At 41.3% G+C, this 16,830-nt stretch overlaps 1 protein-coding gene across 1 annotated transcript in view; it reads right to left on the bottom strand.

The window, feature by feature from the left end:
• Window positions 1–11,341, bottom strand: part of SEC63 (SEC63 homolog, protein translocation regulator) — a 56,634-nt gene extending 45,293 nt beyond the window's left edge. The window contains exon 1 of the mRNA XM_053938674.1: window positions 11,174–11,341. Within this exon, the coding sequence (XP_053794649.1) occupies window positions 11,174–11,297 (124 nt within the window). The 5' untranslated portion in view covers window positions 11,298–11,341. The remainder of the gene's footprint in view (window positions 1–11,173) is intronic.
• Window positions 11,342–16,830: the final 5,489 nt, after the last annotated feature.

Raw genomic sequence — 16,830 nt, 5'->3', positions numbered from 1 at the left:
TGGTATTTATATCTAAAGCATATAAAAGTTTCAAAGTATCAGTCAATTTTTATGACAGCCAAAAGCAAGCAAAAAGCTAGTATCCAGAATACATGGAAGCCACCAGTTTTCCATTATTCTACCTCAAACTGCAGGAAAGGACAGAAATACATCCCAGCCTCCTGTGTTCTTTCTACCTTCAGGCTACAAGGAAAAGCAAAATCACATAGTCCAGAATACAGTTCCAGTGGACTCTGTCAGAAAAAGAAACAGGAGCTGCACATGAAACATTGTGCCCACCAGCTGCAGACAATTCACCCAAAGGAGAATGGTTTTGAAAGAAAATTACTTCTTTCAGCAAGGAACACAGAGAGAGACAGTTCTGCAGCCCTAGGAAATGCTGAGCTCACTGTAAAGCCAGACTTTCACTGAAAGTGAAAAGAACTCATTTGTAGTGTGTCATCCTCTCCAGACCTGAATGGAAGACTTGTACCTGTGGAAAGCATCAAGAGGTGCAAGTAATACACACAGCATGCAAGTCTTGAGTAAAGGTTACAGCGCAGGGATACCATGGCCCTAAGCACTGCATCTGCTCTGTCAAAACTGAGGGCAACAGGCTCCATCAAATCACCTGAGAGTTTCTGGGTTTCCTGGATTTTACTCAGAGTTCTACAGTTTTAATCCTCTAAACTGTACACTAAAGTAGGCTCCTATTTACTTTCAACAGTTATAAATATATATATATGCAAAATCTGAACTCCTGGGCTTCTTTCTACTTCAACAATAACAGAAATCAAATAATTGTATGAACAACTTGTTTACTGAGGTCTTGAACTGAGGGTCCCTATAAAAATTTACTTTCTTAAGCACTTAACCATTCCTCAGATAACAGATGAAGTAGGAAAAGGCTACCCTACTGTTTCACTAGGCCATCTGTGCTTAACTCTGTTGACATTTTCCTTGATAATTATTACAGAAAAAAGACTCCACATGGCTATAGTATGTTATCTGAGAATAATTTTAAAAGTCACAGGATGATGAAAAAAACCCACACACTTACTTTCAAAAAAGACAATGACAAACACTTAAAACTATGTTATAAAAGCAGTAACCCATCTTTGCCAGCAACTAAGAGGCAGGACTGAAACTCACAGCAAACTCACAAAGTCAGCAACTCCTCTTAAGTACTGAGCAATTTCAACTTTATTATAATAGGATTGACTCCTACTGTAAAATCCCAAATTAAGAGGCATGAATTGATTTTAAAGTGTTCTAAAACACTGTTGCTTAAATGCAAAAAATCTTCAAATAAGCACTAGTGTTCCCACTGGATTACTTTAAAAAAAAATAAATGAAAAATGGAAAACATGCTTCAGGACTTTGAACAGACCACAGCAGTCAAGAATTAAACCATCTGATAGACGCTTTCTAACTTTAATGTCTACCATTATAAGAATTGTCCTCATTACCCTCATCATTTATCTATAAAGAGGTCATGTCCAGGTCAGCCTCTTGACTAAAACATTTATAGCTGAATAATCTCACCCTAGTTGTTTTCAAAGACATTTTTCTCTCTAGTAAATATCTATAGAAATAAGCCAAAAAAATTATGTGTTTTGAGTAACATTTTAAATATTAAAACCCCAAGCAGTTCATTAACTATGTACATAGAGACCTGAGAAATACTTACCAGCAAAGCTGCTTTTTTCCAGAGCATGTTTTGCAGCAACTAGATAAAGCTCAAAAGAAACAAGAAGTAACCTAACTTTCCATTCCCACAATTCCACACATATTTGCTGACCAAAAGATAGCATTTGTTACTAACAGCTTTAAATATCAGCAACGTAAGATGATTCAATATCCTGAAAGTAAACTTCTTTTCCGAGTTTACTTACTCAAGATTTGTGTTTACAGTCAGCTGGGCACAGTTCCACATTACTCTACTGCTAATCAAGCCATTCCCAAACCTTGTCCCTCCTATTAGTGTACTGTCTCATTTGCACTGACAAAACAGTCAGTGGAACTAACTGTAGTAACATTTAAGCTCTATCACCTAAATTATAAAATTTATAGTAGGGCTGGACCTATAGCTGCATTGCAAAACTTGAACATAATCTGAGAGAAATCAGAAAACTGGACATTTTACTGTGGAACAACACCCACATGAGTCAAAGTTAACAATTTTAGACAAAGCCAACAAGAATGCTGGGCTCCAAGATTACACACTCTTAACTATTAGCTGAATTTTATCAGTTTGGTGTGGGGAAGAAACCAGAACACACTCAATCCAAAATAAAAGTAAACAAAGTCACTTAACCTATCACCAATCATTAAAAATGTTTGTAGTCAGTATTGTTCTGATGCACACCTGAAGAAATTCTAATAAAGGATAGAATTAGTGGACACAAGGATAAGTACCATACATCCATTTAGCACCAGCAGAGTCTTTGGTAAAGTCCTCTTAAGGAAGTAAACATACAGAACAGATCCTGCTGATACAGTGTGATTTCCAAAAGGCTTTTGAAAGGTTCCTTTTACAAGTCTTTCAAGACAACCATCTAACTATCACAAAATTAAATATGTGACTAGAAGATAGAGTGAATAGCCAATTCTCCCAACAGAAGGAAATCGCCAGGAGCTCTGCAGGAATCTGTGCTGAAACTACACCACATTTCATTAATAAGTAATCTGACTAAAAGGGTGAGCAGTGAAATAAAGCTTCTGGATGATATGAACTTATTCTGGGTAACAAGGACAAGGGCATCCTGAAGAATCGTAAAGCAAGTGCACTTCTGAATGGCACATGAAATTGAGAGTATGAAAACAAAGTCCAGTGGGGGCTATCCTAATTCTGTGTATACAAGGATGAGCTCAAGGCTAATTATTACCTCTCAGATTGCAATCTTGGTGTTTTGAGAAACTGTTCTATGTAAAACTCAGCTGAATGCTTATTAATAAAAACCAGAGCATGTGTTTAGAGCATTCCTACAAGAAAAGGAAGGGATTATTACTCCACCACATAAGCTGGAGGTATGTCCTAACCTTGAGGCTGTACATATCTCAAGTGTGATGCACAGTCCTAGTTCCTACCTCTTAAAGAGAGGCAACCAGAAAACATTCAATTAAGGTGAACAAGGGCCATCAAATGTATAAGACTTATGAGCAAAATGTAATCTACAAATCTTCCAGCTGAGAGAGTAAAGTGCGAGAAGAGGTAATGGAAGGCTGTAAAAAACCTAAGTGACAGCCAGGATTGAACACTTACTTCCTCTTTCAGTAGAGCAAACAAGGATTGTTAAGCAACATCAGAAGCAGCTGTGAAACAAAGGCAATTATTTGTGGTGTGGACAGCAGATATGGCGACCTCCTTCACATAGGATGGTACAGATGCTGTAACAAAAGTTACTGTACTCAAAACCACTGGAAGCAGAGAATATGCAAAGGAAGCACCATTTATGCTTGTCCTGTTATTCCTTCCTTAAGGCATTCACTTCTGTAATACTACATAAAAAACCCCACCTGATCTGACCCAGTATGCCTATGCTTTTGTTTCTAAAGAAAAAAGGGAATTTTGAACTTTTATTGGCAAGGTAAGCCTTTGTAGAAGCCACAATGCTTACAAATATCCCAGTTTCAAACAGTTCATCCAGCCAACCATGATAAAGGAATCTTCTGAATTTAAAATGCCTGTAAGCAATTTCCTGTAAAAGAGAAATACTAGGTGAAAATCTGAGAACACCTCTTAAATCTTCTTAATTGTGTACTTATTTAAAAACTGGTGCAGACACTAATCTTTTTGCTCAGCAAAGAAATTAGGTACCTGTACCCTGCTCTTGTTATTTCCAGCCAGCACAACCCTCCTCACCATGAAATAGAGATACATGTCAGGTCCTGGCTAGTAACTGAGGGAAAGGCCTATAAGCCCCCACAATGGGAGAAAGCAGTACCACAGGGGGCAAGGATGCAGCATCAGCCCCAGTCAAGACTTGCTCAAATTGCTGCAGATCTGAACCCTTCTTCACAGGCATGAATTTGAAACACAAATTAAAAAAAAAAAAATCACAACCAACAAATTAAAAAAGAAAAAAACCCAAACACAAAAAAAAAAAAAAAAAAAAAAAAAAAAAAAAAAAAATATGGAATCACTATTGATTCCATTTCCTGTCACTTACCTTGCTTCTCTCTCAAATTTCCTGCTCCTTCACCAGGAACAGTTTAGCTGCCCATGAAACCATAACTGAATCTAATTCTCTAATACATAGCCTGTATATCCTAGTAGTTTAGTGTCATCTCTGTGAGTAGTCAAGACAACCTTGCAGCAACTATTAAATGAACAAGGTGTGTAATAAAACCTTCAGTACACTGTTTTCATAAGCTTCCATAACATAGGATGAATTTTTAAAAATATTAAAGATAATAATAAAAAAAAAACTACGTTACTTTTATGTACACTTAATGAAAGATAAAGTTCTTGTAATGGCTTGATCTTTGACTTGCCACAAAATAGCTTTTTTCAGCATTTTGTATTCTGGACAGTCTTGAAGCTACTCAACTAATCTCTAATACAGAGCTATTAATTTTATTTTACTGCTAGGAAGCTATAATGGTTATAGAAAGACTACAATACTTTTTAAAAATTCCATGAAAAGACAAGCATTTTTTTTCCCAAATAACAGAGTAATTTGGATAACTCTGTGCAAATGCTTTGTTTTGAAAAATATTTTTAGAGATAATTGCTAGACATTACTAGTTGCATCTCATGATGTTTGCCCCTTCTTCAAATGTTTCTCAAAAAAGCCCTACTGCTTAAAAACAGCAAAATAGTGAAAAAAATTACCAAAAAGTTAAGTATCACCATTACATAATATTCTGCCTTTAAACAGTCACCTAATAAACTGTATTTTTTTTGAACTTGACATGGTTTACATCAACCATAGTATACTCAATCTGTCAAAAAGCTCAATTTGTAGGTAATAACAGTCCTTAGATGCATAACTGAGTTTCACTGACTCTCCTCCCACTTCCTGACACAATGATGAAAGGTTATATTAACAGGAAAGGATAAGCACACACATATGGGTAAAAAATGTTTATATTCACAGATATCAAGTTTTCACACCCATGCTTATCTACCACATTCATACTGTGGTTTTATCCTGTACTTTATCCTGCATAACCAAATACCAAAATGCTGTGAAATACTTTGGAGTAAGGTTAATGAGATTTCAGTGAGCTGTGGGCAAGGACAGGCATCAAAGTTAACCCACTTCAATCAATCTTATCTCACACCAGAGGATCAGGAGCATCACAGAAGAATTTTACCCAGAGTGGGGGCAGCAGCAATGCTGCTTCCTCTCCCTCAGTTGCTGTGAGGTACAAGTGCTCATTACTCCCTAACACATAAAACCAAAGAAGTGCTGCCTGCATTCTCTACACTGACTTGAGTCACATCCAGGTTGCACACTCACTGTTTGTCTTCAGACAAATAAACTTCACAGCCTCAGTTCCCCTACCTGCATCTTAAAGCAGGGGATTTAATATGAAAATCTGAAGTCAGCCTCAACATACACAGATGAAAAACACACCAAAAAATTACAGAGAAACTTTCATTATTGACACTACTACACAGCAATATCCAGTATAGTGGGCAGATATACAGAGAAGTATGGTTCCTAAGACAGCAAACCTTTACAGAACAACTGTCTTGGGACTTCTGATCAAGGCTTTGAATGTGAGTGCCAATTACTACCTACAGAAGTATACAAAAAGCCCTACTGCTTCAAAGTAGCAGTACAGTAAAAAATAAACAAAATAATATTAAGTATCAACATGGTATTATGTTCTCCCTTTTAACAATCACCAAGTAAGCTGTCATTTTTAAATATCTCTGTTTATTCATCCAGCTTCAATATAAAAAAGGCTGGAATAGTTTTAGGGTTCTCTAACTATCTATGCTACTTCCTACAGGCATGGCAACTTCAAAAATTAGGAGGAAATTGCCTTCTTTAACCAGGTTCTTTAGAGTTTTTCTTTGAATTAGCCCAGTGTTCTTCAAGAAAACTTTAGCTATATCTTACACAGAAACATTGGAGAGGGGAGGGTACAAAGCAAAACTGTTAGTAGTGAGCAACAGGACAACATACAGCCAGACTGGGGAGCAGCAACAAGAACAAAAAATACAAACAAACAAAAGCCAAATTTAAAAAAAAAAACCACAGATTTTGTATGGATTTTTATTATAATAAAAGTTAATTAAATAGCTTTTATCTATTTCATATCAATACTTTTTTTCTAGATACAAAATGCAGCCATTCATCTGGTTTTCTTCCCTTCCCTACAGTAGGATTTTATGTTCTTAAACTTCAAGAAGGAAGATCTACATTCCATACAGAATAGCTCCTACAGCCTCTTTTCTCTCAGAGAAGAGACTGCAAACTTCTATTAGCATTATCTTTGCATTCACAGCTGTTATTCTTTGGCGTTTTTGAAATATTTTCAATATTTTGTTTTGTTCAAGTTACTGTAAAAAACTCAGGATAGATACTTCTATTCTTTCCAACAGCTTTGTAACAAATTATAAATACCCAATGCCCTAAAACAGGATAATTTATTTAATGTAGACCTAAATAAACTAAAAAAGATGAAATAGCAAGCTTCCATACTACAGAGCACATCACAATCTATGACCACCTGTGCTGTGTTTCAGCACAGCTCCGTAATTATGTGTCTCGATCCAGCAGCACAGGTATAAGTCAAAAGTACACAAAGTTCAGCAAACACATCAGCATTGTGCAACAACTGCCATATTATCCAACTAAATTAATTCACCTCTTGCTCTCCATTTCCTTTCTAGATGTTGACGTTTAATCTACACAAGCTTACACTGAAACTTCAAAGCAAGTCCAACAACAGGAAGATATCTTGATGGACACTCCTCCACCCCTAACTGCAGAGAGAAAAAAAAGGAAAAATCTTTTTCTTCAACTCTCACGATTAACTTTTTGAAAAACAACTTGAAAATTCCCATTGCAAAAATACCTTTTTAGTTAAGAATGAATCTGCACCAGAATAACTTCTTAGCAAACACATTTTTTGTTCCAAGAGCAGTCCTTGCAATGGTTTTACTCACAGTAGTTAGGCTAAATTAATAACAGTATTTTCCCAAACAAAGGTAACCTAGAAAAAGTATTACTTTTTTTAGAAATAAAACATATATACACACATATGCTTTAAAGAAACAAGTCAAGGACAAACTGAAGCTATATTCACCATCACCTGAAGGCATCACCAACACTGAAGGAATCAGTCTTCTTTCCCTCAGTCACATCCTGTACTATCCCAGGCACATACAAAGTCTTACACAGAAATGAATACGCATTAAAAGACAGAAGAAAGAAAAGGAAAAAAAAGGGATAAAAACATTAATTTTAGCTGAAATTACTTTCTTCCACTCCCATACACTGGCACAAGGGATGGGGAGAAATACAAGACTTAACTCTGTTAGAGCACTGCTACCTCAATGCAATTATGAACCTTCAGTCCAAGACACAAAGCTGAACAATTAACCTTCTATAAAGGCCTTATTAGCTCTGGAGTGAACACCAAGGAGGTAAAGTCATTTGGACAAATCCGGTTTACGAAGTCAATTACCTGCTTGTTTGGTTTATCAAAGCTGAGGTAATGAAATTATAGGACAGTTCACAAGGTATCTAGTATACCAGAGCAAAATCCTCCCAAATATTAGCATCAACCCCTACTGCAGGCTGCAGCAATTCTTCATAGGGACTCTTTCAAAATGCCTGGAAAAAGCAGGTTTAGACTCTCAGGGAAAAAAAAGCAGCTCAAATTTTTCTCAGCACTTTAGAGACATAAGTTACATCATGCTGTTCTTCCAGACAGTAGTATTGAAAAGGCTTTCCAAAAGTTTATTTTAAGAAGAACTAAAACCAAAATGTTAATGGCTTGCCAAAAAAATTATTCTACTACAAATCTGACATTAGGTAACACATTTTGAGTTTCCTTGAAGTAGTAAAGCAATATAGATCCAGTCTTACTTTCCAATCTTCACTACAACAAAAACAAACACTGAGTTTTGAGGGGGTTTATTTAGTTTATGAGCATTTACTACAAAATGACAGCAGAGAACAAATCCTAAAATATTACAGGCCATCAGCAATTCCCAGATGTTTGCTGTACTTCTCCCTCCGCTGGCACTCTGTACTGTATCCCATACCAGCAATCCATGGCAGCACATCTGTAGATGGAAGCAGCAGGCACCAATGGCGTGATCCTCCTGCAGTGAGCATTTCACCCTTGCGAAATGCTAGCTCTAGTCTGCTCTTACAACACAGTGTGGCTGAAGCTCCTCTTCCAACCCCGTTTTTACCAAAAAAGGAATCTGCTCTGTGTCTTTTGGATGCTCTGGTAGGCATTGCAAAGGGGTCTTGAAGTGAGGAGAACAAGCACCTGATTTGCCTCAAAAGCTCCCCCTGATGTGGTTTTCTTCACTCCTGCAGCTGGAGTTGAAAGAGCTCGCCAGTACAACTGTACTTCACCAAGTCCACAGGGGTGACAAGGGCTGGGTTCTCTAACACAGGTAGGGCAAAACACAGTTCCAGAACAAAAAAGCTACGTGGTCCTACACACAGAGGGCAGAGGTCTTGGCAGAGCTTATTCTCTTTGGCCCAATACTGTGCCTCAGTACTGGAAACTCCACTCTAAACTAGCATCAAAATAACATCTCATATCAACATCCAGATATTTCTGCTCATCAAAGGAAGCAGGAGTTATTAGTGCAGGAAGATTTCTCTTCTGAAGACACAGGCTTTCTCTTTGCTTCTGAAATAAGTGGTTTTACTGTTTCTTTTAAACTAGTGAATTACACTGAAAACAAGAAGCAAGGTGGCCAAACAATTTGTATTTTTCATCATCACAAGGTTTTAATTTATTCCTGAAATCTTGCTCAGATGCTGGAACAGGCATGGTTGAATACATACAAAAAGCTGTGAGAAAAATACTGATAGGATTTTGCTGGAAATTACTTGCCTAAGATCCATACACTTAAACAACTTGAACATCAAAATGTTCTACTACTTAGCAGATTTACTTCATAAGAACTTACTTAGTAGATCAGCATTAGTCCCAAATTATGATCTGCATGACACCTCAACTATTTGTTTAAACAGTGCTTGCAGAACAGAACTCAATCAAGAGACTGTAGGCATGCCATTAATGCATATGCTTAAAACTGGACTGCATTCACATTTTAAAATCCATTAAGACAATTATGAGGCAGAAATCATTCTTCCATCTCCCTTCATTTCCACTGGTGATTTTCACTTCGTTGACTCATTACTTTGCACCAACAGCATAACAAAATCTATCTTTTGCTTTGGAAAATAGGGTTTGACACAGCTTTGCAAGAATCTAGCATTGAATGCAGAATAATATGCAGCAGGTCCTCTATATACTGGACAATGCTGGCCAGACAGACACAAATTAGTAATAAATTTAATGGCAGGCCTATCTGGAAACCGGGTGAAATCCATACAGCCATATTCCAAAGTCAGATTTTCATTTTCTGCCATCCTGCAAGGATAACTTACAATGAGCTATGTAAGGCTGGTAAAGTGCTTCAAGTTTGACAGCATTTCTACAGCTTTTCTTGATTCTGTCAGCGCCCTGAAACTGATGCTAACTTGCTGGCCATACCATTCTGCACAGCATCTCAGGCAAGTCACAATAATTTTCCCAAGAAGCAGCTTTTAAGAACTACGGAGGAAGTAAAGCATTATTCAAGAGAAAAAGCGATTTTCTCCCCCACTGCCTCCCACCCTTCAACAGAACAAAAATAAAACAAAATCCTGAGCTTTGGAAAAGGGTTACAGAAGTATAATTTTCTCTCTGATTCCCTGCTCCTCAAGAACAACCCAAAGATTACAAAACATCTTCAACAACAGTAACGCCTCCCTCTTCTCCCTCTTGCAACAGTCAGGACACAGAAAGAGGAGGCAGAGAAACCTTTCCTTTCGGCAGAGAGAACTACAGGGAGAACTGTACAACAGGCAGTAAGTACCTGGAGGGCAGAGACCAATCCTCCAAAGAGGTTCTCCAGCCAGGGCCCTGCCAGTGGCCACCAGAACGTCTGGCAGCAACCAAGACTGTGAACAGCTGTGATTTAGCACCACAACAACATTTGTTCTATCTTACGCCTTACTAGAAGGTACAGGAATAAGATTTCATTGCTAGGTATTTCTTTTAAATATAAAACTCAGTTAAGCAGAACCTGGCAAGCCATTTTAAATGACATCAAAGCCACTAAGTAACCACCAGATACTGAATGTAAAAAGATGCAAGAAACAAAAGGGATTCTTCTCAGATTGCAAAGCACAAGTGTTCTTAAGAGGCCAGCAGGTTTCTGCAATGGGAACAAATACCAAGCACCCCTGTTTTACTAAGCACTTACCACTCAGCCTTTAAACATAATTTCTATAACCTTTTTAATCTCAGAACTGCAGTAAAAAATGTGTTCCTGTGCAGCCTGTATACCAAAACGCCTTCTCCTTCCAAGAATAGAGGGATGCAGAAAAGACAAAGTGGAAAATTACTTTGGAAATCAGATTCTGAACTAGTCAAAGAAACTTTATAACACCGTTTAGGGACACAAAGCATCGCCCCGAAAAGTGAAACAGAAATGTAGCCCTTCGGACATTTAACTATGATTTGCAATGGGGAAAAAAAAAAAAAAATCCCCAATTTCGCACCCGCTGTGACCTTATAGCACATCAAAGCTGAACCCGGCAACTTTTCCTCTTTGTCCCCAACTCAATAGCTTGCTCTTCCCCCACGATCAAAATTTAGGTCAACCACCCTGAAACGCTCCGTGAAGACAAGGGAAAAAACCCAAACCCCAAACAAAGCCCCGGACCCCGGCGCAGCGATGACTCTGCAGGAGCCGCGGCGCGGAGCCGGTCGCGCTCGGGGGGCGGCGGCCCCGGGACCCTTCCGCCGGCCCCGGTACCGCTAAATGGCCGCCGGCGAGCGCAGCGCGGGGCCGCCGCCCCTCCAGGCGGCCCCCGGGGGCGCGGGCAGGGCCGGACGGGCGCCCCGAGCGCGGCGGCTCCGCGGCGGGCCCGGCCCGGCCCCGCTGTGTCGCGGCGCAGAAGCCGGCCGTGCCCGGGGTTGGGCCGCTCACCGGCGTGCTGGTCCCGCGGCCACAGGTAGTAGGTGGCGGGGATGACGATGAGCCCCACGAAGCTGGTGAGGAAGTAGAAGAACGTGTTGCCGCTGTCGTCGTACTGGAACTGCTGCCCCGCCATGGCCGCGCCGGCCGCCCGTCCCCGCCGCCGCTGCCGCCGGCGGCCCCCGGTACCGCCGCCCCGGGATCCCGCGAGATCGCAGGCTCGCCCGCCCGCCCCTCGCCAGGCAGAGAGACGTGTCACTACTCAGCCACCATAGCCCGTGTGGCGTCACGGGCCTGCCCGCCCACAGCGCCCCGCCCGGCCGGCGATTGGCTCGGCCCCAGGCCCTGCCCCTCAGGAATCGCTAAATCCCGGGATCTGGGATCCGGGGGAGCGCGGCGCGGGCCGGCCTGGGTTGGGCTGGCGCTGTTGTGCCTCTCTGGTCTAATTTCCCTGCTAAAGCAGCGTTGTATCAGAGCACGTTAGAATTGTCAGAGCGCAAAATCACAGGTTTGTTAAGGCTGAAAGAATTTTCTGGAGCTCGTCCAAACCCCCCCTGCCAAGGAGTAGGTGACAGCACCTAAAGCAGGTGACACAGGAACCCGCCCACACGGGTTTGGAATATCTCCAGAGAGAGAATTCACGACCTGCCCGGGCAGCCCGTCCCAATGCTCTGCGACCCTCCCATGTAAAGTTCTTCCTCATGCTGAGGTGGAACTTGATGTGTTTTAGTTTGTGGCTATCCTCACTCTGTCACGGTGCACCACCAAAAAGTGTCTGGCACCATCCTCTTGACAAATGCCCTTGAGTAATTTATATGCGTTGATGAGATCCACTCTCAGGCTTCTCTTCTCCAGTCTAAACAGGCCCGGCTCAGCTTTTCCTTGTAAGAGAGATGCTCCAGACCCCTCATAATTTCTGCTGGACCATCTTCAGTAGCTCTTTGTCTCTCTGGTACTGAGAAACCCAAAACTGGACACAGCACTCCAGATGTGGCCTCGCTAGGGATGAGTAGAGAGGAAGGATGACCTCCCTTGACCTGCTGGCCACACTCTTCCCAATGCACCCCAGGGTACCACTGGCCACATGGGTGCTGCCAGCCCATGGTCAGCTTGTCATCCACCGAGAGTCCCAGGTCCTTCTCCAGAGAGCTGCTCTCTAGCACATCTGTCCCAGCCTGTACTGGCACCTGAGGTTATTCCTCCCCAGGTGCAGTATCCTACACTTGTCCTTGTTGAACCTCATTATGTTTCTCTCCACCTAATTCTCCAGCCTATCAAGGTCCTGAATCCATTCAGCAGGATAGGATTGCATCCATATGGTTCTTGATGCATCTCCAGTGAGGGAAATTCCATGACCTCTCTCTGGGCAACCTGTTCCAGTGCTCAGTCACCCGCACGTAAAGACGTTCTGACTCACGTATGTGTGGAACTTCCTGTGCTTCAGTTTCTGCCTGTTGCCTCTTGTTCTGTTTTCACCAAGAAGAGCCTGGGAGCAGGGAAGTATTTTCAGACATAATAGAGCGCTCCGAATTTGGAGGGTGGACCCTCAGCAAACATGTGAGAGCAACAATTTAAAATGTGTCTAATTCCAAATTTAGCTGCAGACATGGTCACGCTCTACGAGGGGATGTGACCCTAAAGGTGTGAAATCAAAAGTAAGGTACTGTGATGATCCTATTCACACCATTAATGGCAACTTACCTCTTTGAGGGAGAAAAGATTGTTTATCATGCCCATTTGTGGGAATATACTCATCTCTACAAATTCATGGTCCAGTGCACAGCCACTCATAACTGCAATCCTATAAAAATCTCACATCTTGAGTTCTTATAAGTTCAGGTTATAGGAAACTGTGACACAGAAATGGTGATGGCATCCCACGCAAGAGAAGCATTAGGCATACGTTAGAAAGAAGTTCTGTCCCAACATTAACGAAGACTGATGTGGGAAGTGGAGAGAAAGGTAACATAATGCCACAACCAATGAGCTGAGCACTAAATGTCCTGGTGCCATGATGTGGTAATCTGTGAATGGATGAAATCTCTAGTTTTCCTTGGAAATTATTTTGTGTTAATTAATTTTTTTTATAAAATATTCTAATTTTTTCATAGATACACTCTGTAATTGCTTCCGGTTAGATCCTTGTTTAAGATATTTCCTTCTATGTCTTCTACAAAGTTTAAGATATTTCCTTCTATGTCTTTTGCTATATACCCTGAGTGTTGTACACTCCCTGCAGCGATGGCAACTCTTGCAGTAGATGTTTTGGAAGATCCCTGAATGCATTAAAACTCATCTCCCTCTGGGTTTCTAGTCCTTAATGTTTTACAGCGAGGCAGTGAAAAGCTGCTGTGCATAGTAAAGAAGACATGACAGGTAAAAACCTACCCATGTAATCAGACCAGTTTTGTAAGCAGAGGAAATGCTCTTCCTCCAGCTGTGTTCATTTGCTGAGTTTGCTTCTCCAGGCAGATAAAGGGACAGAGCTTTCACAGACAATTATGTTCCTGCAGGTTTTGTGAAAGCAGCCTCTTAGATGAGGAAGGCTTGTGAGGGCACCAGCTTGAAGGACAAGCAGTGGGTGAGCCAAGATCCTAGAAGGCACTGTAAAATCCACACAGGAAGCAGCATAAGTAAGTGCCCTGTAGAAAATCTCTGGTCAATGTATTCAGCAGATCACAGGAGTCAGATCAGGAGGAAAGCAGGCACTGCTTCTGTTGCAGATCATCAGATAGTTTCTTAATGCCATTGCTTCGCTACCCAGTTACAGATTTTCTGTCTGTTGTTGGCAACGTCGCTCCTTTGCCCCCTTGGCGTGTGAGGGGATTGGTTGCCTGCGGCATTAACTGACCTAGTAAGGGAATCATAAGGGGCTGCTTTCAACCTTATCCTCTTTCTGCTTTCTCCCTGTTCCAGGTATTAGCCAGGAGCCACTAGAAAATAGTGCCGGAGAAAAAGAATTCCTACCATCAGCTCTGATAAGCAGGTTTGCTCAGCCAGATGGGGGGATGCTTCATAACTGAACAGTAGTAAGCAGAGACCATTCTAACCTAAACCCCTATGTTTTATTTGAGTGCCATTCCTTACATACTCAATTTCCCTATAAGTGACATGATCCCTTGCTTCCCAGGAAAAAGGAAAAAGCAATATTTCTTTTTCCACTCATGGCCTGTCTGAAAGGTCATCCAGGTGAAAACAACCCCAGCTCCTTGGCTTTGAGAAGCAATGTGGTCCACTGCAGGTGAAGATACCATTATGGGATATCTTGATTAGATAACTATTTGTAACCTAGAGGAATCTGATCCTCCTAAAATGCTCTCAAATACTTTGAGGAGCTGTTATGTCAATTGACCAAAGTGCCCCTTTTTTGCAACACAGCCCTGTCATGCTACTAGCAGTTGTCATGAGCCCTTCCACATAAGCAGGGTCTGCACAGGTGGATTCTGCAGCCGTGGGGGCTGCCCCCAGCATCTCACAGTGCACTTCTGCCATCCACCTGGCTGTCCTTCAGCACCCTACACTAGGTTCAAATTACTCAGTGTCACACATGTGGTCATTTGCACAGTGGTTTCACAGCCACTGGCACCTCTCCAGCATATCCCCTGCTGGTGTTTCTGATCTCATGGGAGATTGTCAGCTGCTGACTGCCTCTACCACACCTTCAGGCTTTATCAGGCTTAGTTACAAAACTGCAGCTGACTGAGTTCAATCCTGCCTTAATCCCTAATCGTATGAGCCACGGACCCAAATTACTGGCAGAAGAAAGTCTGCTTTGACAAGGTCCCCAGATCTCTGTGGAAGAAAAGCAGTGACAAACCTGGTATGGTGCCAAAGATGACAATCAGACTGGTTTAGTGAGTAGGAATGGTGAAGCTTGAAACAATGCAGCTGTAACAGATACGTACTTTCCAAATAGAACAGAAGATTCTATGGCTGTAAAACAGAAATTAAAACCTAGAAGATATGTTGTACGCTGTGGGAATTTGTGAACCACATGTCATGACCGTCATAATCTGTGAGGTGATGGACCGCTTTCCCACAGCTGACAGTCTGGAGAGCAGGGATCTCAGGAGGTAATGCCTGGCCGGCGGATGGCGCTGTGGAAATTATGCATAGCAGACACCATAGCAGGGTTCGGCTCTAGGTTTAGGCGGAATCAGTCAATCGAAAACAGACTCTTCTATGAAGTCCTTTTTATTAGCAGTGCTCCAGATCAAACTAGGCACCTCCGAAGATGGACCCAAACAAAGAAATCCCTTGGCAATTATACCTCTACAATCTAAGTTCACCACTCATGTGACAGCTAGGACCAATGGTAATATTGGAGTCTGGGATCTTCTTACTTTTTATTGATTTTCTTGCTGTTTAGTTAGTAGGCAGTTCTAAGTGGGCATCTCCTTACAGTGGTTCTGTATCCTGTTTCACATCCTCTTAGGTTGTTTTCTTCTGGTTCTGTAGTTAGCTACTCAGAATACTGTAATATGGATACCACAGCACATATACCACAATCTACAGGCTTTGCATAATCTAGCTATTAATGTTTAAGCTGCAAATGCCGAGTTGAAACTAACATCTTCTACAACAGTCCTCCCTGTTTTTATTAACAATGCTCTTACATGGGAGCAGAATACCTTAAGGTGTTGAGTAAAGCAAGTGTTAGCGCATTTAATACAAACAAACATTATTTCAAAGATCATAATAAAAATTAATAACCTATAAAGAATTAATTTTGCCCAAGCTCCTAATCTGGTACCCAGGAGGTGAGTCAATATTTTTTGCTGAAGTATTGGTGAATAAGTGAATTCATAAGTGAATTGGTGAGTAAGTATGAATTCCATACTTCTTGGAATCCTGCTGAAATATTGTCCTGTTATATTTTTTGCATTAATTTTATTTGTTCCCACAACTTTGGACATTGGCTGAATTCCTTCCACTCTGGTCAATGTACATGCAACAACTGGTATTACTAATTGTGCATGCCTCCCCTTGTGAAGGTAAGAAAATTAGGCTGCTATCACTGGTGAGTGTTTATATCCACATGCAGCCATATCCCTATAATCTATTTGCAGTCTTTGGAATGGGAAAAATGCTCACGGTTTATTTCACAAATCAATTTTATAGGTAATAATTTATGACAGGTGGGACAGGTATTAGTAACTATTTTTGCAGCTGCTTAAACACCCAGATCTGCCCATACTTGTTGTACTTGATTAGCCACTGCTTTCATTCTTCCCTGAGCTGCATCATGGAACCACTCAGTTATCAGTTATTTCTTCAGTAAGACAGGTTTTCCCCCTGTTGTTCATATTCCATCTTCAGTCTTGCACTGCTTCCAACTTTTTCCACAGTTCCTTTTCTTCACTTGTCACACCTGATTGGTCATAATCCTTCTGGATGGTCAACATCAGGCCATGAGCTCTTATCTGAAGTAACTGCCATGATGTTCACTGCAGGATGATGAACTGTGGCCTTTGCTGCTGCATCAGTTAGGACATTCTCTTGGCTGATTACGGTAGTGTCCCCTGTACAGAATGGACAGAAAACCACAGGATTTTCTTTGGGAAGTTGAATTGTGTCCAGCAACTCCCAAATTTCTGTTCCATTAGCCACACCTTTTCCTGAGGAGGTGGGACACCCCCATTCTTTCCACAATATTGCATGGCATATGC

The sequence above is a fragment of the Vidua chalybeata genome, chromosome 3 (assembly GCF_026979565.1).
Source record: "Vidua chalybeata isolate OUT-0048 chromosome 3, bVidCha1 merged haplotype, whole genome shotgun sequence".
Lineage (NCBI taxonomy): Eukaryota > Metazoa > Chordata > Aves > Passeriformes > Viduidae > Vidua > Vidua chalybeata.
Note: the sequence above shows the minus strand (reverse complement) of the source record. Positions and strands in the feature narration are given on the sequence as shown.